We start from the raw sequence: 24,058 nt of genomic DNA, 5'->3' as shown, positions 1-24,058 counted from the left end.
TAATTGCCACAAGGAATAAGACTTTGAATGTCAATATTTTGAGCGAAATAGATGTCAGTGGTTCGAAAGGTGACTTGGTAAGCGCATTCAGTACTTTATTGAGGTTCCAGGAGGGAAACCGTAGGACAGGGGGAGGGGCTAGATTAGCTGCTCCCTTCAGAAACTTTGAGATATGAGGGTGAAGAGAGGCTTGAGTGGTGCCGAGGGTAGAGATATGGAGCACGGATGCGAGCGCAGAGGCCTGCCGACGGAGAGTGTTTGGGCGTAGTTTTAAGTCCAAGCCGGATTGAGGGAAAGCTAGGACCTCTGGAACCCCTGCTGATATTGGGTCCTGTTGGCGTGCTAAGGACCATTTGCGGAAGGCTGACCAGGTAGCCTGGTAGATTCGAATGGTAGACTGTCGTCTAGAGACTAGGATTGTATTCTGAACTTGGCGGGAGTAACCTTTGGCCTTTAGGCGTGAGTGTTCAACCTCCAGGTGGACAGCTTGTAGCCACTGGGGATCGGGATGGAGGGTCGGCCCTTGACTGAGTAGATCTTTCCGAGATGGTAGGAACCATGGAGGTTGGACTGCCAGATCGACTAGATCTGGGAACCACGGTCTGCGGGGCCAGTGAGGAACTACCAGAATGAGTTCCGCTTTTTCGAGTCTCAATTTCCTGATGACTTTCATTATTATTGACGTGGGAGGGAAGGCATAGAGCAGAACCTTTGGCCATGGGGCGTGGAGTGCGTCGATTCTTTCCGCTAGAGGTGAGTGGTACCTGGAGAAGAAGTGTTGCAGCCGATGGTTGGTTGGGGATGCAAACAGGTCCACTTATGGGCTCCCCAACACCTGAGTGATTCATTGGAATACTGCTGGGTGCAACGCCCACTCGCCTGGGTCCAGAGAGGTGCATCTGAGCCAGTCTGCTAAACGGTTCTCTTCGCCCTTTAGATGTTCCGAGGAGATGGACTGCAGATTGTTTTCCGCCCAAAGAAATAGACGGTCCGTTTCCCTCATCAGTTGTCTGGACCTCGTGCCCCCTTGTCAATTTATGTGTACCTTTACCGTCACACTGTCGGTTCGGAGAACGTGTTGGTCCTGGACCAGGTGTCGGAAGTTTTGGAGTACCAGCCGGGCCGCTCTTAGTTCGAGCCAATTGATCGGTCGTCTGGTTTCCCATGTGGACCAAGAACCCTGAGTTAGTTGGCCTTTACAGTGGCCCCCCCAACCTGCCAGCCTGGCATCCGTTGTTACTATGACTCGCCGTGGTTCCGCCAACTGACAGCCCTGAAGGAGATTCGGGGATAGCCACCATTCTAGGGATTGACGGACGGAGTGGGATAACAGAATCTGAGTGTGGTGAACTGACTGATGTCGTCTTGCCACGGGAGCAGGAGCCACTGGAGAGGGCGTGAGTACCACCTCGCCCATTGGGAGCATTCCAGGCAGGCTATCATGGAGCCTAGGGCTTGTGCTAGCAGCATGAGGTCCTCTGCAAGTTTGTGTAGAAGCGGACAGAGTTGATTGGTGATCTTGTCCCGACGTTCTGGGGGGAGAGAGATGGTTCCCCGTGCCGTGTTGAATAGGGCTCCCAGGTGCACTAGTTGTTGTGAGGGGGTGAGGTGGCTCTTGTCCCGGTTGACCATGAAGCCATGGTCCTGGAGGGCTAGAAGCGTGGTTCCTTTGAGGGCTTGTGACCTCGAATGCGCTCGAAGAAGGATGTCGTCCAAATACGGATGGACCTGTTCGCCGTCGTAGGCAAAACGGAGGAACTTCCGAGATTTGGGATTGATAGGGATATAAAGGTAGGCCTCTGATAGGTCGATGAAGGCTAGGAAATCGCCTGGCTGAATGGCTTCCTTTATCGTATGCAGGGACTCCATCCGAAATTTTCTTTTTCGCACGAATCTGTTTAGGGACTTTAGATCGAGAACCGCCCACCAGAATCCATCCTTTTTTGAAACAAGGAACAGGATGGAATAGATGCCCGTGTGCCTGTGTTCTGGCTGGACTGGCTCGATGGCTCTTATCTGAAGTAGATGTTTCATTGCCTGGCACATCAGGTGGTGTTTGCGAGGGTTTGAAGACCTTGGTGTGGGGATGGATCGGTGTGGGAGGGTAGAAGAAATGTCTATGGAGTAGCCTTCTGAGACTACTTGTAAGAACCGAGCGTCGGAGGTGGTGGACATCCAAGTGTTAGAGAAGTCCGCGAGCCTGCCTCCTACGGGAATGGCGTCATTGTCTCCTGTGTGGATTGGACGGGGTGGGGGGGAGAGAACTTGTTGAATGAGCCTCTGGAATTGCCCGAATCGGGGGCGCCACTGTGTTCTGTAGGAATCTCTGGTCGGCTGAGGTCTGTGTTCTCTGTGTGAGAATGGTTGACTGTAGGATCTCCTGTATGGACGAAAGGAGGAGTGTGAGCCCCGAAAGGACCTGCGGAAGTCTTTATGCGATGAAGGCATCGCCTTCTTTTTATCACGTGTTTCGACTAGGACTGGATCAAGTACCGGGCCGAATAGGTCCGCCCCTGCGAAGGGGGCTGCTGTCAGGGCCGCTTTAGATTTGTAATCTACATTCCATGTCCAGCCGCAGGTGGCTCAATGGAGAACTCCCTCCTGAAGAAGTCCCTTAACCACTGGGTAGCCCTGGGGGAGAAGGGATCTTTACTCACTGTGGAGGATTGCTGCTCCTGAGGAGTGGGTGAAGATGCAGGCAGCGTGAGGGGACAACTCTGGCTAGCCATTTCCCCCACACGCTCTAGGTTCACAAGGGGCTGTGGGACAGGCGTCGGTACATTGCCCACCGGGCTCCAATCACCTCCCTGCAGTGGAATGCTTTTGTTGGGCTCCACTCTGTGTTTGGCACCGTTTTTAGCCACGTTCACTTTTGATTTGCGGCAAACTGCTTGGATTAAGAGGCGCTCGCTTAGGCGTTTCCTCCCTTCTTTTTCTTTTTTATCAGGGCTTTGTTTGGCAGTTCAGACTGCTGCACCCCGGACAATTGCAAAGCTAAGGCTGTTGCTTTGATGATTCGGGCGGGGTCGGAGGTGCCAGGCTGAGCCGTGGCAGTGTCTGCCTGTGCGTCCGCGCTGGTTGAGGCTGTTGCTTTGATGATTCGGGAGGGAGCGGAGACGCTGGGCTGAGCCACAGCATGGTCTACCTTGGAGCTCGCGCTGCCCAGGGACTGCGGCAGCTGCGATGATTCAGAGAGACACCCCTGTAGGATCTTGTCTGCGTGGGCGGGCTCCATGGGGAGACGCCGAGCAAAAGGGAGCAAAACAAAAAGAAAACCTTTTAGGCGAGCCAATTGAGTCAAATTGAAATAAAGAAGGTGTTTTGGTAGAAGGAAAACGTTTTGGTGCCGAAAATGTGGAGGCTGACCCCCTTCTTGCCCTTGCACACTATAATGATAGGTAGCGGGAAAGAGAGGACAGAAGACGGATAGAAGAATGGAGCGAAGTGCTCCCCGAATTAAGAGGGAGTATCTTCGAACAATAAAGCCTCCAATGCCTGCCAAAGGACAGAAATAGTTTAGAATAAAGATGCCACAAACTTTGTTCAGAAGAGCTCTCTCCCATACGACCTGTCCCGAGCGAGACAGAACTGGAATTGGGCTAGGAGGCAGTAATGCCCACAAAGCAATCACGTGGTCCAGTCCTGTCTCGGGCATGTGCAGTATAATACCAAATGAGGATCTCTTACTCAGGAGAAAAGGGATAAGCAAACTTTGACACTCCAGCTGTTGAACTATGATGCCCATCATCCCCAGCTATAGTAAACTGTGGCTGGGGGTGATGGGAGTTGTAGTTCAACAACAGCCTTAGGTAACAGAACCAACATTTAATCCAATTTGGAAAGGTTCAAATATTAGGCCAAAATCAACAAGATGAAGCTCAACACAGACAAATGTAAAGCCCTGCATGTGAGCAAGGAAAATCAAATGCGGGGGAGTACATGTGCAAGGGACCTTCATGGGCAAGTGGAATATATGATGCAGCTGCTAAGAAAGCTAAGACAACTTGGGGCAACATTAAAAGAAGCACAGTGTCCAGATCACGGGAAGTGATGGTTCCATTCTGTTCTGTGTTCGCCAGACCTCAGTTGAAATCCAGTATCTAATCCTGGGCAATGCATTTTAAGAAAGGCATTGATAAACTGGAATGATTCAGAAGGGCAGCAGCAAAGATGGTGATAGGTCTGGAAACCAAGTCCTATGAGGAAGGAATGGTTGAAGGAGCTGAAGAAGAGAAGTCTAAGGGGAATCAAACAGCTGTCTTCAAAGATCTGAAGGGCTGTCACACATAACGAGGAGTTCTCTGTTGCTCTTGAGGGTAGGACTAGAACCAATAGTTCGAAGTTACAAGAAATCAGAATTAGGCTAGACATCAGGAAGAATGTATTAAACATAAGAGAGTAGAACAGCCTGCCTTGTATAGTGGTGGGCTCTCCTTCACTAGAGGTTAACAAATATCCATCTATCAGGGCCCCAGTAACAGATTCCTGCACAGAGCAATGGGCTGGATTAGAAGACCCCCAAGGTCCCTTCCAAGTCTCTCATTCTGTGATTCTAACAATGTAAACTACAGATACAGTAGACATATTGCAACAGGATAACAAGACTTTGAAATCTGAGAATGAGTTCCCCACTTCCAACGTGACTTATGATTTTGGTTTGGGGCATGCAGCTGCTAGCAGAAATGAGCATTGTGTAGGGCCAGTTATGTGCATCCTCCAGAAAATTATGAATTGGAAGTGTTGCAGAAAAATGTCTGATGCCCTAAATAGACTATGATCTGATCTCAGATGTTTAACTTATACATTCAAGTAAACAAAACTAAAAAATAAACCCCATATTAATTGTATATTTCAAATGTTTTCCTAGGAGCTGCAAATATCTGAACTGGAATGTCTGATTAGGAAAAAGGGTATGCACACTGAATGCGGTTTAGATGTTATATACAAACAAATTCAAATGTTTATGAAGAAATCATTTTATGGGAATGCTTGTAAAAGGGCTTGACAAATTCCATGACAGCTAGAAATTTAACCATGGCACCTAGACTAGGATATGCAGAGGCACAGTTACTTAATAAGACCTTTATTTGCCCCAGGCAGCTCTGTTTCTTTTCCAAGTATGTTACTGGTAAAAGGGATAAAGAGAAAACTATTTACCCGCTTCCCCCTCATAATGCTCATTACAAATTTTCATGTTTTCATGAGCATTACAAATGCTCATTAGCAATTTTGCCAAGTGTTCACTGGCTGACTCCTAAATCCAAACAAAATCTGTCAAGGCCTGTAGAATATGTAGGAATATTCTTAGCAGAGCAGCTGTGAGCACAAGCTCTAAGGCTAGAACTCGCGGCTTCAGATTGCACCTCGGCCACGTACTTGCCAGATCACCTGAGGCAAGCCCCTTTCTCTCTCAATCACTCGACTGCAATATAAGGGCAAGAATGATACTGGTCAACCATAGAGGGCTGTTGCAAGAACTACTACAAAATAACATACGCAAACCGTTTGGATTAAAGTGCCATATAAATGCTAAGTTTACAAACTGACTCGGGCCAAGATGCATATATTTAAAACTTATTTTAAATACCATGTGAATACAAAGAATATTTATATACTGCTTTTCAACAAAAGTTCCCAAAGCGGTTTAAATAGATAGGTATATAGATCCCTGTCCACAAAGGACTTGATCTTAAAAAAAAGAAAGAAACATAAGATAGACACCAGCAACAGACACTGGGGGATGCTGTGCTGGGGATGGATAGGGCCAGTTGCTCTCCCCCTGCTAAATAAAGAGAACCACCACTTTAAAAAGGTGCCCATTTGCTCAGTTAGCAGGGGCATACAAGCCAGAAAGACCCCAGTTCAAATCTCACTTTTGCCTATAATTCTTCAGGTAGCAGCTAAGCAGCAGTTGGTTCTTTCTGTCTTAGCCCCACAAAAATGGGAGATGAGAATTATATTACCAGTAGGCCTCCTTCATCAGGGTCTTTTAGGGAAGCTTGAGATCCTACCTGCCAAGCTCTCTGAGTGGGGCTACTTATGATGACAAGCTCCATTTCAACCAAGACCCATGCTGTCTGCAATACCAAGGATGGAAAGATGATAATGACATGAGCCTAAATCACAGGGCTGTCATGAGGACGATTCTCTGACCACTTGAAATATAATTTATATAGGATTCTCTCTTCTCTCAGTCTCATCTGCCCCATTGCAAAAGAAGTGATAATGAGATGCCTCCTTCACAAGGTTGTTGTAAGGATGGCTGAATTAATACCTGCCAAGCTCTGCAAACACTTGAAACGAGTTATACAGGGCAACCTCATTACCCACAGATCCAATATCCACAGTTTAGCATATTTGCGGTCAGGGAATTGACACCCAACCTTGGCAAACGTGCGGGGGGGGGAATGTGAAAAGGGGGTTAAATCCACGTAGCCGAGGGTTGGGGGTGGCCAGAAATTATATCAGAGGTCATTTCCGGCCACCATTTTCCTCAAACCAAGCCATTTGTGGCTCGTTTAGTTAAAAAAACAACGGCATTTTTTCCTTTTAAAAAAAAGGGAAGAATTTGGACTTAAGAACAGCCCTGCTTGATCAGGCCCAAGGCCTATTTAGTCCAGCATCCTGTTTCACACAGTGGCCCACCAGAGGCCTCTGGGAAACCCACAGGCAAGAGGTGAGGGCATGTCCCCTCTTTCCTGCTGTTGCTTCCCTGCAACTGGTGTTTAGAGGCATCCTGCCTCAGAGGCTCGAGGTGGCCCACAGCCGCCAGAGTAGTAGCCATTGATCGACCTGTCCTCCATGAGTTTGTCTAAGCCCCTTTTAAAACCATCCAAGCTAGTGGCCATCACTTCTGGGGCCATTGCTGGAGGCCTATGGAGCAGGGTAGGGCACCCCCCCCCTTTAACCATTTTTCACTGTTTTCTACAAGATTTTCAGGCCTCCAGGAACCTAACCCCCGCGATCCCATAGAATTAATGACTCTGTATTCACCGTTTTGCTATCCGCAGTAATAGTGGAGAACGGAACCACCACAAATACAGAGAGAGGTCTACCTGTTTATAACTTGCTCTCTGTTTCATCCCACACCCTCACCATCTCATCTGTAATAACCAGCCAGGGGTGGGGTGTCATTAACACAAATCTACCTTGCAAGATCATTGTGGAGACAACACAGTGGCATGTGCAAAGTTCTCTGGAACACACTCTATAGCAGGGGGTCGGTAACCCCTGACACGCATGCCCAGAGTGGCACGTGAAGGAATTCTGCATGGCATTCCAGTTGCTGGCTAGTGTGGAGATACGCTGCAGAAGCATGTAGGAATGAATCAGAGCAGCCCTACTCCCGGGGTTGGCCTGTGGGAGGCCACTCTGCCTCTTTCCTATGCACTTCCTCGGTGTCTCCCAGCCGGCTTGTTCACTAGCTGGGAGGCTTGTTTTCTCTTTTGCTCAAAAGGCAAGCCTCCCAGCTAGCGAAAGGGCTGCAGGTCAGCCAGGAGAGACTGAGGAGGAACACAGGAAGGAGGCAGACTGCCTCTGCCCTTGACATCAGGATGAGGAGTGGCCCTGGCAACAGCTGGGCATCACCTCTAGACTTGGCATGCCATGTCAAAAAGATTGCAGACCCCTGCTCTATATATTCCATACACACAACTTGCAACACAAAAATACTAACAAAGGCTTACCTCACCAGGTTGTTGTGACAATGGTTCTCAGCAAGCTTGCTATGCACTCTTAAGACAGCATACTTGCCTCCACATCAAACCACTGTGCACACTTTCTGCTATATAGATAATTATCTGTGTAATTACAGATAGTTACAATGCAGAGAGTGATAATGACAACACCAGCCTAACTCACCAGGCTGTTATACAAATTACTGAACTAACATTCACAACCTCTCATAACATCTTGAAAGGGGTTATATCTAGGCTGGCTTGGGTACCCTCTCAGCCCAGCTGCTGCCCATAAGATCAGCCCTGCTGGATCAGGCCCAAAGTCTATTTAGTCCAGCATTCTGTTTCACACAGTGGCCCACCAGAAGCCTCCAGGAAGCCCATAGAAGTGAGGGCATGTCCCCTCTCTCTTGCTGTTGCTCCCCGGCAACTGGGATTTAGCAGCATCTTGCCTCTGAGGCTGGAGATGGCCTACAGGCACCAGACTAGAAGCCATTGATAGACCTGTCCTCCTTGAATTTGTCTAAATCCCTTTTAAAGCCATTCAAGCTGGTGGCCATCACCACATCCTGTGGCAGAGAATTCCATAGATTAATTATGTGCTGTGTGGAAAAGTACTTCCTTTTGCCGGTCCTACATTTCCCAGCCTTCAGTTTCATGGGATGCCCCCTGGTTCTACTGTTGTGAGAGAGAGAGAAATATTTATCTGTCCACTCTCTCTACTCCATTCTATCATGCCTCTCCATAGTTGCCTCTTTTCCAAACTAAAAAGCCCCAGATGCTGTAGCCTAGCCTCATCCCCTGCTAAGTGGGCAAAGAGGGACCTTTTTAACGTGGCGATTCTCTTTATTTAGCAGGGGGAGAGTAACTGGCCCTATCCAGCCCCAGCACAGTAACTCCAGTGACTGTTGCTGGTGTCTATCTTGTGTTTCTTTTTAGAATGTGAGCCCTTTGGGGACAGGGAGCCATCTTGTTTGTTTGTTGTTTCTCTGTGTGGACCGCCCTGAGCCATTTTTGGAGGGGTGGTATAGAAATCGAATTAATAATAATAATAATAATAATAATAATAATAGTAAAAATAGTAATAAGGAAGGTGCTCCAGGCCCCTGATCATCTTGGTTGTCCTCTTCTACACCTTTTCCAGATCTACAATGTCCTCTGTAAGATACGGTGACCAGAATTGTACACAGTGCTCTAGATGTGGCTGCACTATAAATTTGTATAAGGGCATTATAATATTAGCAGTTTTATTTTCAGTTGCCTTCCTAACGATCCATAGCATGGAATTTGCCTTTTTTTTTTTTAACAGCTGCCATGCACTGAGTCAACACTTTCAACAAGCTGTCCACCATGACCCCAAGATCTCTGTCCTGGTCAGTCACCAGGTAAGTCAGCTCAGACTCCATCAGCGTATATGTAAGGTTGGGGTTTTTTGCCCTAATATGCATCACTTTACACTTGCTTACACTGAATCATATTTGCCATTTTGTTACCCACTCCCTCAGTTTGGAGAGATCCTTTTGGCGTTCCTCACAATGTGCTTTGGATTTCACTACCCTGAATAATTTAGTGTCATCTGCAAATTTGGCCACTTCACTGCTTCTAGATCCTTTATGAATAAATTAAAAAGCACCAGTCCCAGTACAGATCCCTGAGGACACTACTTCTTACTTCCCTCCATTGTGGAAACTGTCCATCTATTCCTTCCCTGTGTCCACACATGAACCTGTGTTCATCCACACATGAACCTGTCCCCTTTATCCCATGACTGTTAAGTTTGCTCAAGAGCTTTTGATGGGGAACTCTGTCAACAGCTTTTTGGAAGTCCAAGTATACTATGTCAACTGGATCACCTTTATCCACATGCCTGCTGACACTCAAAGAACTCCAAAAGGTTAGTGAGGCAAGACTTGTCCTTGCAGAAGCCATCCTGATTCTCCTTCAGCAAGGCCTTTTCTTCTATAAGTTTAACACTTTTGTCTTTTAAGTATGTGTTCCATCAATTTACCTGGCACAGAAGTTAAGCTGACTGGCCTGTAATTTCCCAAATCCCTCCTGGACCCCTTTTTGAAGATGGGAGTTACATTGGCTACTTTCCAGTTCTCCAGTACAGAGCCTGATTGTAGGGATAAGTTACATATTTTTGCTGGGAGACCAGCAATTTCACATTTGAGTTCCTTCAGAACCCTTGGGTGGATTCCAAAAGGCCGTGGCGATTTGTTAATTTTTAGTTTTTCAAAACAGTGTAGAAAAGCCGTGTAGCCCTCATCACCTCAAACTGTGCCATTTCTTCAGCCTTTAAGCATGAAAAGTTCAGTTCTGGAGCGGTTATATGGTCAGTATCCTCCACTGTGAAGACAGATGCAAAGCGTCTCTGCAATCTCCTTCTCCTCCTCAATAATCCCTTTCATGCCCTCATCATCTAAGGGTCCAACCACCTCCCTGGCAGGTTTTCTGCTTCTGAGACATTTAAAGAACTTTTTGTTATCCCCCTTGACACTTCTAGCTATATACTCCTCACTCTTTTTTTGCATCCCTTATTGTCTCCTTGCATTTCTTTGGCCAGAGTTTATGTTCCTTTCTGTTATCTTCAGTTGGGCAGGACGTCCATTTTCTGAAGCAAGTATTCTTCCCTTTTATAGCTTCCCTGACTCTATTTGTTAGCCATGCTGGTGTGCCTCCTGAACTTGGTAGTACCTTTCCTCCTTCTTGGTATACATTCCAACTAAGCTTCTACCTCCAGTGACTACTGCTGGTGTCTATCATGTTTCTTTTTAGGGGACAGGAAGCCATCTTATTTATTTGTTATTTCTCTGTGTAAACCACCCTGAGCTATTTTTGGAAGGGTGGTATAGAAATTGAATTAAATAAATAAAATAAGATTATGGTTTTGAATATGTTCCATGCTTTCTGGAGTGATCTGACCCTCCTGACTTCCCCCTTCATCTTTCTTTTTACCAGTCCCCTCATTTTTTAGAAGTTTCCTCTTCTGAAGTCCAATGCATCCGTGTTGGACTTCCTTGGCAGTGCTCCACCCACATATAAGCTGAATTGGATCACACTATGGTCAGTATTCCCCAATGGTTCTACAACTCTGACATCTCACACCAAATCCTGGGCACTGCTCAGGATTAGGTCCAAGGCTGCCTTCTCTCTGGTTGTTTCCACAACCAACAGTTCTGAGGCACAGTCATTTAGCATGTCTAGAAATTTGGCCTTTCTTGTCAGTAGCCAAGCATGAATTTGCCTAGTCTATGTGAGGGTAATTCAAGTCACCCATTATTACAGCTCTGTCTCTCTTTGACACCTCTCTGATTTGCTTCTCCAACTCCAAATCTCAGTGTTTTGATCCCGAGGACAATAGTACATCCCTAGTAACACATTTCCTTCCAATCCTCATATTGTCACCCATGATTCTGTGGAGAACTCTGGTCCTCCTGGGTTTTCTAGTTTGTTGGACTCTATCCCCTTTAGTATACAGTGCTACTCCACTCCCAATCCTTCCCTCCCTGTCCTTCCCATAGTTTGTATCCAGGAATAACCAGTTCCCCCTTTGGTTCTCACCATTCCACCAGGTTTCCGTTATGCCCACTATATCTATGTTTTCATTATCAATCACGCACTCCAGCTCTCCCATCTTGGCTTGGAGGATTCTGGCATTGCTATATGAACACCTATACACACCTGGCATTGGTATGTGCTAACTCCCTTACTGTCATTTGACCAGCTGCCATGTGTTTCTGTCTGCTCTACTCCTGGTCCTACTCTGTCCCTTTCTGGTTTATCCAAAACTTTTGCACCCATGCACCTTAGGGGATCTTGCTTGCTGAACCAGATACCACCCAGTTCCTGTCAGCAATCCCCCATTTTAAAAGCTGCTCTGCGACCTTTATGATTTTATGTGATAGCAGTGCGGTTCCATCTTGGTTCAAGTAGAGCCCATCTCTTGTGTACAGGTTCGTCTTGCCCCAAAATGTATCCCAGTGCCTAACAAATCTAAACCTCTCCTCCTGGCTCCACCAATGTGTCTTATCCATGCACTGAGACTCCTCAGCTCCACCTGTCTCACTGTCCCTGCACGTGAACCAGGTAGGACTTCAGAGAACACTACCCTGAGGATCCTGGACTTCAATATGCTACCTAGTAGCCTAAATTTGGCTTCCAGGACTTCCAGATTACATTTTCCAACATCATTGGTGCCAATGTGCACCATGACAGCTGACTCCTCCCCAGCACTGCCTAACAGCCAATCTAGATGCTGTGTGACATCTGCAACTTTTGCAACAGGCAGGCAAGTCACCGTGCAGTCTACACATGAGTCACAAACCCATTTCTCTATGCCCCCAATGATCAAATCACCCACTAATAGTAGGCCTCCAACCCCCAGAGGAGTATCCTCTGTGCGAGAGGATATGAGTGCATCATCCAAGCAAGGGGTCCCATCTAAGGGAGCATACCCCTCTTCCTCAGACTGATGCCCTCCTTCCTGGAGACCTTCAGTCTCTGTGACAGCAGAGGAGCAGTGCCATCTATGGCAGTACAGACAGACCACGATCAACATGCACACCTATCTTGCACGACTGCCATATAGTTCTTTGACACGCTTGAAATAGTCTCAGTACCAGAATACTAGTATTGCAGACATGGAATATGTCAGAAGCACCAGCAATAATTTTGGTAATGCAATTAAAACAGGGAAGATATGGGGATATTTTGCAACTCAGATTAATGTATACAACTGCTTTAAAAAGAAAAAGACAAGTTCATATAACTGCCTACCTTCTGTTACTCCAAAGGTACATTTAAACTGTTGTTTCAGAAGCCCTTGACACTTGAATACTGACTACTGCCATGTTCCTTATTTTTCCTGTTCAATATTTAATATAAACCCTTTTTAAAGCATTCTCAGCACATTTTACATAGAAAACCAGTTAAAAGGTTTCCTATAGCAAAAGGGCTCATAATCTGAAACAGAACACAAGGGAGACATTAGCAACAACCACAGGAGAGATGCTGTGCTGGGGCTGGATAGGGACAGTTACTTTCCCTCTGACTGGATATTAAAAAATCCCCACTTGAAAAGGTACCTCTTTGCTCAGTTAGAAGGGAAAGCAGAGCTAGTTTCCTCAACCCTCTTGGGGGCCAAGGAACCTCCTCAACATGCTACAGTGAAACCTCAACGGTATAGCCCCTCAGTGGTAAAGCCCCTGCTTTGCATGCAGAAGGTCCCAGGTTCAATCCCTTACAGCATCGCCAGGTAGGGCTGGGAAAGACTTCTGCCTGAAACTTTGAACAGCCACCGCTAGACAGTGCAGACAATGCTGTGCTAGATGGAACAAGGGTCTGACAGCAGGTGGCTGCTGCATGTTTTCATTTAGGAGAAAAAGCCCCAAGCTCAGTGGAAAAGACTCTGAGTTGCATGCAGAAAGTCCCAGGTTCCATCCCTGGCAGGATCTCCAGGTCGGGCTAGGAAAGACTCCCGCCTGAAACCTTGGAGAGCCACTGCCAGGTAGTGTAGACAATGCTGACCTAACAGTCGGACTCAGTTGGTGGTAGTTTCCTATGCGCCTCCTTCCTCAGTTAACAGGGGTGGAAGAGCGAGTTGCCCCAACACGAGGCCGGCCGAACGCACTACTATTCGCCAGGAAGGAGATCATCGCCTCCAAACCGGCCTACCTCGCGGGGCTGTTGTTAAAGGGCGGCGAGACGAATAATGGGTGCCCTACTGATACCCCTGTATCCTTCCCCATTTAAAGGACAGCAACGGGGGGGACTCTCAACCAGGCCAGAGGAACGTCTTCCCTCTTACATACCTGTACTGGGGTCCAGCAACAGCACCGGTCGCAAACCCGTAGTAGTTACTAGCCGCCATCTTGGCGTCTTCAGCGGTCGGCCGGGAAGATAGCGGATTCCGCGCAGGGGTGGCCGGGAAACAGAAGACGCACAGCTCGCGCCGCCCGGCACGCGCATGCTCTCACCCCGCCATAGGACCCACCGGCCTGGGTCACGTGAAACCCAACGAGTATAGAGAGACGCTCCCCCCAACAGCTTCCCCTGGTCTGGTCACGCGAGACCAAAACCATAGAGAGACAAAGCCAGCTAAACTTCCTGTGGAGGGGAATAAATGGAAAGCCGCTCTTATGAGACTCAGACAGGTTAGGGAGCTCTCTATGGTTGTTTTTTCTTTGCTGGAAAGGGCGCCTTAAAAAACCACAACTGAATTTGTAGGGAATTCCGTGACTTTCTCTTACGATGTTTAAATAAGTGTAATGCTGTTTGTTTTTCTGTATCGGAGAGAAGAGGCACGCTCCTCAACCAGGCAGTCTGTATGTGCGACTTCCGGTTTAAAATGGAAGCTGCTCCCCATTATTTATTTAACCTATTTACATGTCGCCTGTAACTAGAGGTCTCAAGGTAGTTCTCAAAGCTAAAAAACGTGCATTTTAAAATACGTATATTTTTTAATCTCTTACTGTTGTTCTCCTATTCCTTGCCTTCTTTTCCAATAATTTGCAGCTTTTGCACCATTAAAAATTGCCAACCCAAAGTGCAATGATAACAAACACATACAGGGGAAAGTGCAATAAAAGCTTAGCTCTTATTTAATTTAAAATACATATATTGTCTTCTTTATGTCGATTTAAAAAATGATTGAGCCTTTTGGGGGCAGGGAACCATGTTCCATTTTACTACACTTATGCTTGCTAAACATGATTGCTTATGCTTGCTAATGTAAACAATTTTGAGACTTTTTTGCTGAAAAGTGAAATATTCATATTTTAATAATCTGGTGTTTTTCCCCCTCCCATTTTTATTTATTGTTTTAAATGAAATTATAGTTTCAGAATTTACATTTGAAATAAATTCTGCATCTCATTAGTTGGAGTAGGGGAAAGAACTGGATTTTCTACAAGCTTTCACATCTCATTAGTTCCTTCAGGTTCTCATGTAGTATGGAGACCAAGGTCCATTGCAAATAATTTAACCCTCAGTTCTCTATGCAGTGCTTAGTTTACTTTAAATACTGCATAAATAATGTTCAGTTAATAATGTCATTAATGTGATCAGTTAAATTCATTGAACTATTAAGTCACCTAAGTAATCAAACTGATTACTTGCAATTGATTGGTTCTTGTTTATGTCAAAACTACATGATGATAAGCAGTTAAATATACATGTTGCTTGGTAAATCATTTTGTGAACTTTATTGGCTGAAAAGCAGTATGTAAATATTTTTGATAAATAAACATCATAAAAACAAAAAGGCAAATACCTGATTTGATGCAAAAACATATATTTAATGGAGCACATAACCATTTATAGGAGAGATCAGCAACCTTTGGCAACTTATGAAATAATTTTGACAGTGGTGTTATCACAAATTCAGAAGTTCAGGGTGGTCATGGCCATGACAATCCCATGGCCATGCCCACCCCAAGTCCCCGACAGCCATGCCCCATAGCCACATGCATCCCAATGGTCACACCCCCATGTCCACACACCCCACTTAGACAGCTGCAATAATTTTGACTTCTGTTACAAGAAGTCAAGGCTATGCAATCATAGGAACATAGGAAACTGCCATATACTGAGTCAGACCATTGGTCTATCTAGCTCAGTATTGTCTTCACAGACTGGCAGCTTCTCCAAGGTTGCGGGCAGGAATCTCTCTCAGCCCTATCTTGGAGAAGCCAGGGAGGGAACTTGAAACCTTCTGCTCTTCCCAGAGTGGCTTCATCCCCTGAGGGGAATATCTTGCAGTGCTCACACATCAAGTCTCCCATTCAGATGCAACCAGGGCAGACCCTGCTTAGCTATGGGGACGAGTCATGCTTGCTACCACAAGACCAGCTCTCCTCTCCTCTCCTCTCTTATACCCATTTACTTGGCAGTAAGCCCCATTAAATTTATTGAGACTTATTTCTGAGCAGACATGAATAGGGTTACACTAAAATGTAAGTACTATTATTTCAATGGGTGTACTTTAAATATCCTGTTCAGTGTACAGAAGATTAAAGGAAAAGGAAAGATTGTGCTGTGTCAGGTCGGTGTCAACTCCTAGCGATCACATTCCATGTGATTTTCTTGGTGAAATACAGGAGAATTAAGTGACTGTTATATTAATTATTGGGTTAAACAAATTACAGGTGTAAATTTATTTATTTAGTGCATTTTTATACCGCCCTAACCCAAGGTCTCAGGCTGGTTATGGAATTTAAATACAACAGCTGAAAAGCTGACCAAACTGTGCTTTGGAAAACAGCATCCCTGCAGAGACCCTGAAAGAAAAAACGTACAGGGACTATGACTCTTCCCATCCCTGCAGTGCTATACCACTGCACTGGATTTTGAATAGCACTCACATCAGCTAGTCCATACCTTTTTGCCTTTATCACAGATGTGATCTAATGCCCCAACAGCAGCAACAGACTCCCCCTGTAGCAGCAACAGGTATGACACTGAGCCTCTGCTCTGCTCTGTCCTCCCTTCTTGTTTCCTCTTGGTGACAGGGTGGGCGTTTTGATGCTGCTGCCGCTGCTGTTACTGCTGTCCAAGAATTAGAGCTGATTGGCGGTGGAGGCAAAGAAGGCGGAGGAAAAGTGCAGCACAGGAGCTGAGGGGAAAGGACCAGCAATCCTTCTTCCTCTCTTCCCACAGTGGGAGCAGCAGCAACTGCCACAGCCACTTCTTCCAGGCTTGTGTGCACAGGCCTCAGAGGTGTACCTTGAGTCTGCATCCCTCAGCAGGGATGGCACACCACTTCTGAAAGGTTGCTGATCCCCTGATTGACAGTTAAACTGTTTCCAAGTGCTGGCCAGTGTTCCCTGTAACAGGGATTCTCAGATGTTGTTGACTACAATTCCCAGAATCCTTGGTCAAAGGCCATTGCAGCTGGGAATTCTGGGAGCTGTAGTCAACAATATCTGGAAATCCTTGTTACAGGGAACACTGGTGCTGGCCTATATAACAATTGTTAGAGAAGGCCTCCAGCTTGTGCTGCCACCACCTGAGGTCTATTAGGCAGTCACATGGTATAGAGACTTCTATATGGTGGCTCCTTCCCTGTGGAATACCCTCTGCTGGGAAATTCAGCTGGTAGCCTCTTGTGGAAACTTTTAGTAGTTCTGACCAGACTAGGAGCAGAGAGATCCGAGTTCAAATTCCCATTCAGCCATGAAACTCACTGAGCCAGTCACTTTTCTCTCAACCTAACTCACTGAGCCAGTCACTTTTCTCTCAACCTAACCTACATCACAGGGTTGATGTGGGGAGAAACATAACTATGTACACCTCTCTGGGCTCCTTGGAGAAAGAACAGGATATACATGTAAGAATAAATGTTTAAAAAAATGTTGATAGGTAAGCCATTTTGTGAACTTTATGGGTTGACTAGCAGTATATAAATATCCTGATAAATATAACAAAAAGGCAGAGGCCTGAGTGATGCAAAAACAAGTCTTTCAAGGAAGGCCTAACCAAATTGTTTCCAGGTGAAGAAGAAATTCAAGGGAGGGCATCCTGCTCATGTGCCTCCATTTGAAGTACATTAGGCAGCCACACAGGATAGGGTCTTCTCTGTGGTGGCCTCTTCCCTATGAAAATTTCCTCCCCTGGGAAATTCAGCTGGTAGCCTCTCCGCTGAGCTTTTAGGGTCTTTTAAAGATGCAGCAATTCTGAGTGGCTTTTCCCACTGCTAGCTAATTGAAATTAGTTTTAGAATTATTTCAGCTCTCTTATAACCAACATTTTTTTAAAGTGAGGTTTTATTGCATTTAGAAAAGTCTGCCTTAACCTTAGTTAGAGGTTGGTGACATCCAGGTTGGATTATTTCAGTGCGCTCTATGTGGGACTGCACTTGAAGATGGTTTGGAAGCTTCAGCTGGTCCAGAATTCTACTACAAGGATGCTCATAGGCACTCTTCACTTCACAAATATTATTCTGATCTTGTGGCAGCTTTGTTGGTTGCCAGTTTGCTTCTCAGCTACATTTAAAGTGCTGGTCTTGACCTTTAAAGTCTTACCCTGGTGGGGCAGGAGTATCTGTTGGACCACATTTGCCCTTATACAACAAATACGAATATGACAAATATTTATATACCACTTTTCAACAAAAGTTCCCAAAGCGGTTTACAAAGATATAAACAAATAAACAAACAAATAAATAAAGTGGCCCCCTGTCCCCCAAGGGCTCACAATCTAAAAAAGATACTTAAGATAGACTGCAGCAACAGCCACTGGAGGGATGCTGTACTGGGGATGGATAGGGCGAGTGTTCTTTCCCCCTGTTAAATAAAGAGAATCACCACTTTAAAGAGGTGCCTCTTTGCTCAGTTAGCAGGGGACATATGACATTTGAACCTGCCAGGGTTCTCTGCTCCACATCTCAGATCCTGCTTGCAAACTTGCCATTGCCTAAGGTACTTTTGGCATGGATCAGTGACAGAGCCTTTTCAGTTGAGGCCTCTCAGCTGTGGAATCCGCTCATGGATGGACTTCACCATGCTCCCTCCCTCAGCATTTTTAAGAAGCACTGACTCACCTTTTTAATGAGTCTTCAAAATAAATACAAAATTTCAGGCTTTTAATTTTTTTATTCTTATCTGTTCTATATACAGGGTTTAAAATGTGTATATTTGGTTTGAATTGGGCCTAGTTTTAACTAATATTGTTTTTAGCATACTTTCCAGTAGGCTTATGAGATCACCCGGCAGTCAGTGTGTGCCCCCCGCCCCCCGCTGTCAACTTCACAATGCCTGGACCTATGTGAACTAAATCGAGTACAGTTGTAGGGGCTCATAGGGACACCTCAATGGCATAGTTTGTGTTGATGTCATCCACCCCGGTTCAAGATGGCAGACACATACACGTACAGGTTTGTGGCGCAAGTGGGCTAACTTGTGAATCACCTATCCGATTTGAGCCAAATTTGCTACACGTTTAGGAACACATAGGAATGGCTCAGTGGTGTAGTTTGTGATGATGTCATCTACCCTGATTCAAGATGGTGGACACATGAACGTTTGAGGCACAAGTGGGCTACCTTGTGGATTGTCTAACCAATTTGAACCCAATTAGGTAGAATGGTAGTGACACATGGGGACACCTTAGTTGCATAGTTTGTGATAATGTCATCTACCCTGATTCAAGATGGCAGTCGCATAAACGTGTTTGAGGCGCAGGTGGGCTAACTTGTGAACCGCCTAACTGATTTGAACCAAATTTGCTACAGCTGCAGGGACACATAGGGACACCTCAACCACATGGTTTGTGATGATGTCACCTACCACAATTCAAGATGGTGAGTGCATGGACATTTCAGGTGTAAGAGGGAACCGATTTGGACCAAATCTGGTACAGTTGTAGGGATAGTGAAAGGAAAGTAGGCAGGTTAGTCTTTATTAGAACAACTTGTATTGTTATGAGCAACCCCTAGCATTCTGCACCGGAGGCCTGGGATAAAAACATTTTAAATAAAGATTTTTGAAAGATGCTTTGAAACAAACATGAAAAGCAGGACAGAAATCCGTTGAATTATGTTTAATCACAGTACAGAAGAAGCAATGAAATAAACTTGACGAATGCTGACATCGAAGGGTTACTCCCTCGTGAGTCGGCCGCCTAAGAAACGTAACGTGTGAACACACTATGGGCGGGGGTAGATCGAGACAGCCAGGGCCATACTGAGATGTATAAAAATAATTTAAAAATTCCACCCCCGCCCAGAGTAGGCACGTTGGACTACCCGGCCGGGCGACGAGGAAAACTACTGCGCCTGCGCCGTGCGAGGAGGCCGCCCTCCCCTTTTCTCGCCTTCGCCCCAGCCGTAAGTCCCAGAAGGCGCGTGGGGAGGGGAGGCCTCAGACAGGCGTGGAGGTCCTCCAATGGGTGCAGCCAGAAGCGCGCTGCGCGACCAATGGGCGACGACAGGCGGGCGCTGGGAGGGGCGTGGCCAGGCCCTCCCTCCCTCCTCCTCCTCTGGCTGCTTGAAGGATTGGAGCGGCTCGTCGTGCGGCCGGCCGGACAGACCGAGAGCAAGCGGAGGGGCGACTGCTGCGGCGGTGGTTCTTGTTCCTCCTCCTCTTCCTTTTCACCCCTTCCCCTCCCTTCCCGCTGTCTCGCTCGTCGTCAGGTGAGGCAACCCAGGGCCGACGCCGCTGAGGCGGTTGGCGTCGGAGGAGGCCGCGCCGCGAGCCACCGCGAGGCTGCCTTGCGGCCTGCCGGGCCTGTGACGCAGAAAGGGGCGGGGCTTAGGCCAGGAGTGGGGGTGTGCAGAGCGTGGTGGGAGGGGAAGAGAGGACCATGCAAGCAGAGAGCGTAGCCCTTCTTGATCTTTTTGGGAGCCTCCCTAGTATTTTGTATGTCTTAAAATATATATATTGGCAAGCACCTAGGAATAATGTGTGGCTCTCCTTTGAACAACAGCCCTGTAAAGTAGTCCAGTATTCCTGTGTAAATTGGGATGCAGAGGCCGAGCCAGCAGTGATTCTCATCTAAAGCCCCCTGAATTTCTCATTATTATTATTATTATTATTATTATTACATTTATATCCCATTCTTCCTCCAAGGAGCCCAGAGCCTTGTACTACATACTTGAGTTTCTCTTTTCACAACAACCCTGTGAAGTAGGTTAGGCTGAGAGAGAAGTGACTGGCCCAGAGTCACCCAGCTAGTTTTATGGCTGAATGGGGATTTGAACTCGGGTCTCCCGGGTCCTAGTCCAGCATTCTAACCACTACACCACGCTGGCTCTTAAACAACTGGTGCTTATATGGGGACCTTGTAGTATTGAAAGTGCTTCTTTATAGTCTACAATAGCCGTGTAAGGTAGGCCAGTGTTTCTGAAGCCTTTTCATCCTGAGGCACACTTAAATTAAATACTATGTTGGGATACACTGATCCACACCCCCATACATATATCCTTTTTGTGTGTGCTGGCAAAGCTGCTGCATTAATTTTATTTCCACTTCCTTTCCCCTCTTTATCTTGTTATAGTTCTTATTCTTATGCCTACCTGACCTTTACATCCGTCTTGGAGCTGATTTGTCCCATAATGCAACAGGAAGGATATCCTTTCCTGGTGCATTATAGTTGAAGTCATTTTCAAAAGCAGGGAGTTTAAACCCCTGGCTTTTGAAGCTAGCTTGGAGTAAGTTAGTTGTGGCACACTGGTTGTGAAACACAGCTAACGTTCTGGAATGATGGAGTGTTGTGAAAACTGAGCTAATAGTGGCTCTTGACAGTTTTGTCTAAAGACACCCGAATTACTATATTTAGTGTCTCTTTTTTAAATATTCTGCTTTTCAGGTAGCTATGGCCTCCCTAGACAGCTTGCAGTTAAAATTCATGTAGAGGTGTGGTTTATAATCTGTGCCATTAATGTCAAGAGAATAGAGCATTTATTTACCCAAGCTTGACAAAGGCACAACAGATAAAATCTACACTTGTAAATCCTTTTCCACTGTGGGAAAGAATTTAGACTGATAGGGCAAATGCAGAAAAAATTGAGATCTTTTGAACGTCAGCACTTTAAGTAGAGAGATTTATAGGATAGGAGCTGGGGCTGAAAAAAATAACAGGAAAAATGCCTGGCCACTTGGACTTCTGCAAACCTGGAAGATGTCAAAGCAACTTAAGTGCTTTGAACTGTCTCTTCCTTCCCTGATAGAAGTTAAAACTGTTGCAGATTTCTACTTTTGCAGTGTTGGTGATTGTAGATCTACTTTTCCAGGTCTCAAGAAGGTGGGAGTCTAAGTAATAACTAAATTGTTAGTATTGTTTCAGAGCAAGGTCCTGTAGATCAGGAGTCTGTGAAACCTCTTTGAAGTAGTCAGCTGTTTCACAGGCAAGGGGGTAGCAGTGGATTCAGGGGTACACACTGCATGCATGCTATTTTTTAGGGGAGGTGTATGCTGAGGGTGTGCTGACAGTTATGAGCAAAGAATGTACAGAATGTGGGTACAGAGTGCACATTTTTGGAGAAAGCAAACACTATTAAATGCTTGAATTGTTTGCCTGCCCTGCGAGGGATGGGTTTTTGATCCAAGCACAATGAGTTTTCAGGACATTGGAAACACCGCATCTTCTTAGTCAACCTTTTGTTTGTAAAATAAATGTCAGATCTGATATTTTTGTTCCTTCCCTCATATGGTGTTTCTCATGTGTACTGGGTGACCTTCCCTTTCCGTGTAAATTGCTTGTTCATATCTAATTTCTTAAAGAGAAGGGTGTCAAAGTTGAGGCAATATCCTTGGTGATATTTTATTTAAAAAAATGTGCCAAACGTTCCACTTTGACCCTCAAATCTGTTTCTTGCTTTGCTTGCTTGATAGCATATGTTTTCTGTCCACAGTTTTCCCCCTCATAAAACAGGGAGCAGGATATTTACATTTTTAGATATTTTACCGCTTTCCCTACAGGACTGTAAAATCACTTCATATTTTAGCAGCCACAATCAAAGGTTACATTCTTGCTGCCGCTCACCCCGCCCCCCTTTATTCTCTGTTTTGTCAAACTTCAGAAAGTGTAGACAAGACTTCTCTCAGAAACTGCAGATGAAGCAATCAACCTGTGACTGCACCATACCATTGTATGCTACACGTGGAGGTTCACTTAGTGGAATGATCCTCATATACAACACACATTCTCCCTGTGCATAGAAAACTAGCCCAGGAAACTAGAAGGGTTTTTCTCTGGCATAGTAGTCTCCTGTGTGCAGGGATTTTCTTCTTTTTGACTAGAGGATTAGTCCCGCATGCACTGAGCGGTGAATTGGACTAGAATACTTCCAAGGTCCCATACAGCTCAAAAATGCTGTGGTTCTATGTGAGCCCCCACCTGCCATCTGGAGTGGTACAAGTCTCACAGGCTCACCACTTCATTTGTAGTTTGTGTGCAAGCTAGGCCTTTGATGGATGGCGGCCATGGTTTTTTTAATGCATTTTAAGATCTTCAACCTGTACAATGTTAATCCTCCAGCTATTGGACAGCAACTCCCATCATCCCTGACTACTGGTCATTGTGGTTGAGAATGATGAGAGTTGTTGTCTAGCAACAACTGGAGGGCCAAAGTTGGGCAACCCTGTCTTCATTGATTGATAGAACAGTTTATAGTATTCTTGTATAGTCGTTTTGTGGCTGCATTCCTTTCATTTGTATTCTTTTGATTCCACCTTCCTTAAAAGAAGGTTTGTTGATCCCCCTTGCCTAGTTTCCCCTAGTGCACAAGAGTCTCCTCTGGGCACCAGGCAGAAGAGTTCTGTAAAGAGGTCTTACAAACTCTGCATCCTCCCCCACCCTTAAAGTGCGACACACACACACCCCGCCTTCTAACATCCCCCGCCCGGTTCTGTGCACATCCCACACAGTCATTTGGCAGAGGTGTTTGGATCAATTGAAATTTTTGAATGCCTTTTAAGAGTGCATGGGTTTTTTTAAAATGTAAGTATTTCTGTATTTTTTACCTGTTTCTTCTGAAAATAGTAAAGTGGGTTACAAGGACTGTAGAAAAATACAATCAAACAAATTAAATATAGCATAAAAGCAGCAGAAGCACAGAAGAAGAAAATGCATATAAAATCAGTTCTAGGCATCATTAGAAGCCAAAACAGAGGCTTTCAGTTTCCTCTTAAAAACGGGAAAGAAGGGGGCCAACCTGGTCCCCCTGGAGAGGGGGTTCTGTAGGAATGGTGCCACCACTGCAAAGATCCTGCGTCTACTTGCTGCCAGATACTTTTCCAGTAGTGGCAGCCCAGAGACCAGAACTTCTGTTGCTGATCTTAAAGGTGGGGCAGGTGGTCTTCAAGGTAACCTGGTTTAAAGGCTGAAACCATCACTTTTTATTATATATTATTTTAATTTTATATCCCGCTCTTCCTCCAAGGAGGCCAGAGCGGTGTACTACATACTTAAGTTTCTCCTGATAACAACCCTGTGAAGTAGGTTAGGCTGAGAGAGAAGTGACTGGCCCAGAGTCACCCAGCAAGTATCCAGCTTCAACCTTAGAAGCTGGAATACCAACCTAGACTTCATGAAGTCTAATCTGGATGTAACCAGTGCATGAAGAATCAATGAATGAATTGTAGTTCTCTGTGTTCCCTCTAAGGCATGCGCACGTTCAGTTAATTTTAGATCTCGCACATTCTGAACGCACATGCACACATACTGTCTTGATACCTCCACTCAGAACAAAATTCATTTTGCGCACAGATCGAAAAAATTAGAGAGAACACTGGTAGTAATCTAGTTTGGAGCTCATGAAAGCATGACTGTGGCCAGATCTTGTATCCATAGATACTGTAGAGTATCTCAGATATCAACTTGTAGTTCCTAAATGGTAAAGCTGGCAGCAGTGGCCAGAGGTGCCTTTGCACGGCTTCGACTAG

General features: G+C 45.7%; 2 protein-coding genes across 5 annotated transcripts in view; one reads left to right on the top strand and one right to left on the bottom strand.

Annotated features, from left to right (window-relative positions):
• The window catches only part of LOC128345187 (zinc finger RNA-binding protein-like), a 61,767-nt gene extending 48,019 nt beyond the window's left edge, over nucleotides 1–13,748 (bottom strand). For 2 of the 3 annotated variants that reach the window (XM_053296757.1, XM_053296758.1), the window contains exon 1: nucleotides 13,490–13,748. In XM_053296757.1, coding sequence (XP_053152732.1) covers nucleotides 13,490–13,548 — 59 coding nt within the window. In that variant the 5' untranslated portion in view covers nucleotides 13,549–13,748. Of the gene's footprint in view, nucleotides 1–12,455; nucleotides 12,642–13,489 lie in introns of all 3 variants that reach the window. The other variant, XM_053296759.1, reaches the window with a different exon arrangement.
• A 5,793-nt stretch (nucleotides 13,749–19,541) lies between these two features.
• The window catches only part of ELAVL1 (ELAV like RNA binding protein 1), a 31,470-nt gene continuing 26,953 nt past the window's right edge, over nucleotides 19,542–24,058 (top strand). Inside the window, exon 1 of one of the 2 annotated variants that reach the window (XM_053292852.1) lies at nucleotides 19,542–19,806. In XM_053292852.1, coding sequence (XP_053148827.1) covers nucleotides 19,591–19,806 — 216 coding nt within the window. In that variant the 5' untranslated portion in view covers nucleotides 19,542–19,590. The remainder of the gene's footprint in view (nucleotides 19,807–24,058) is intronic. The other variant, XM_053292853.1, reaches the window with a different exon arrangement.

The sequence above is a fragment of the Hemicordylus capensis genome, chromosome 2 (assembly GCF_027244095.1).
Source record: "Hemicordylus capensis ecotype Gifberg chromosome 2, rHemCap1.1.pri, whole genome shotgun sequence".
In the NCBI taxonomy this organism is placed as follows: Eukaryota; Metazoa; Chordata; class Lepidosauria; order Squamata; family Cordylidae; genus Hemicordylus; species Hemicordylus capensis.
Note: the sequence above shows the minus strand (reverse complement) of the source record. Positions and strands in the feature narration are given on the sequence as shown.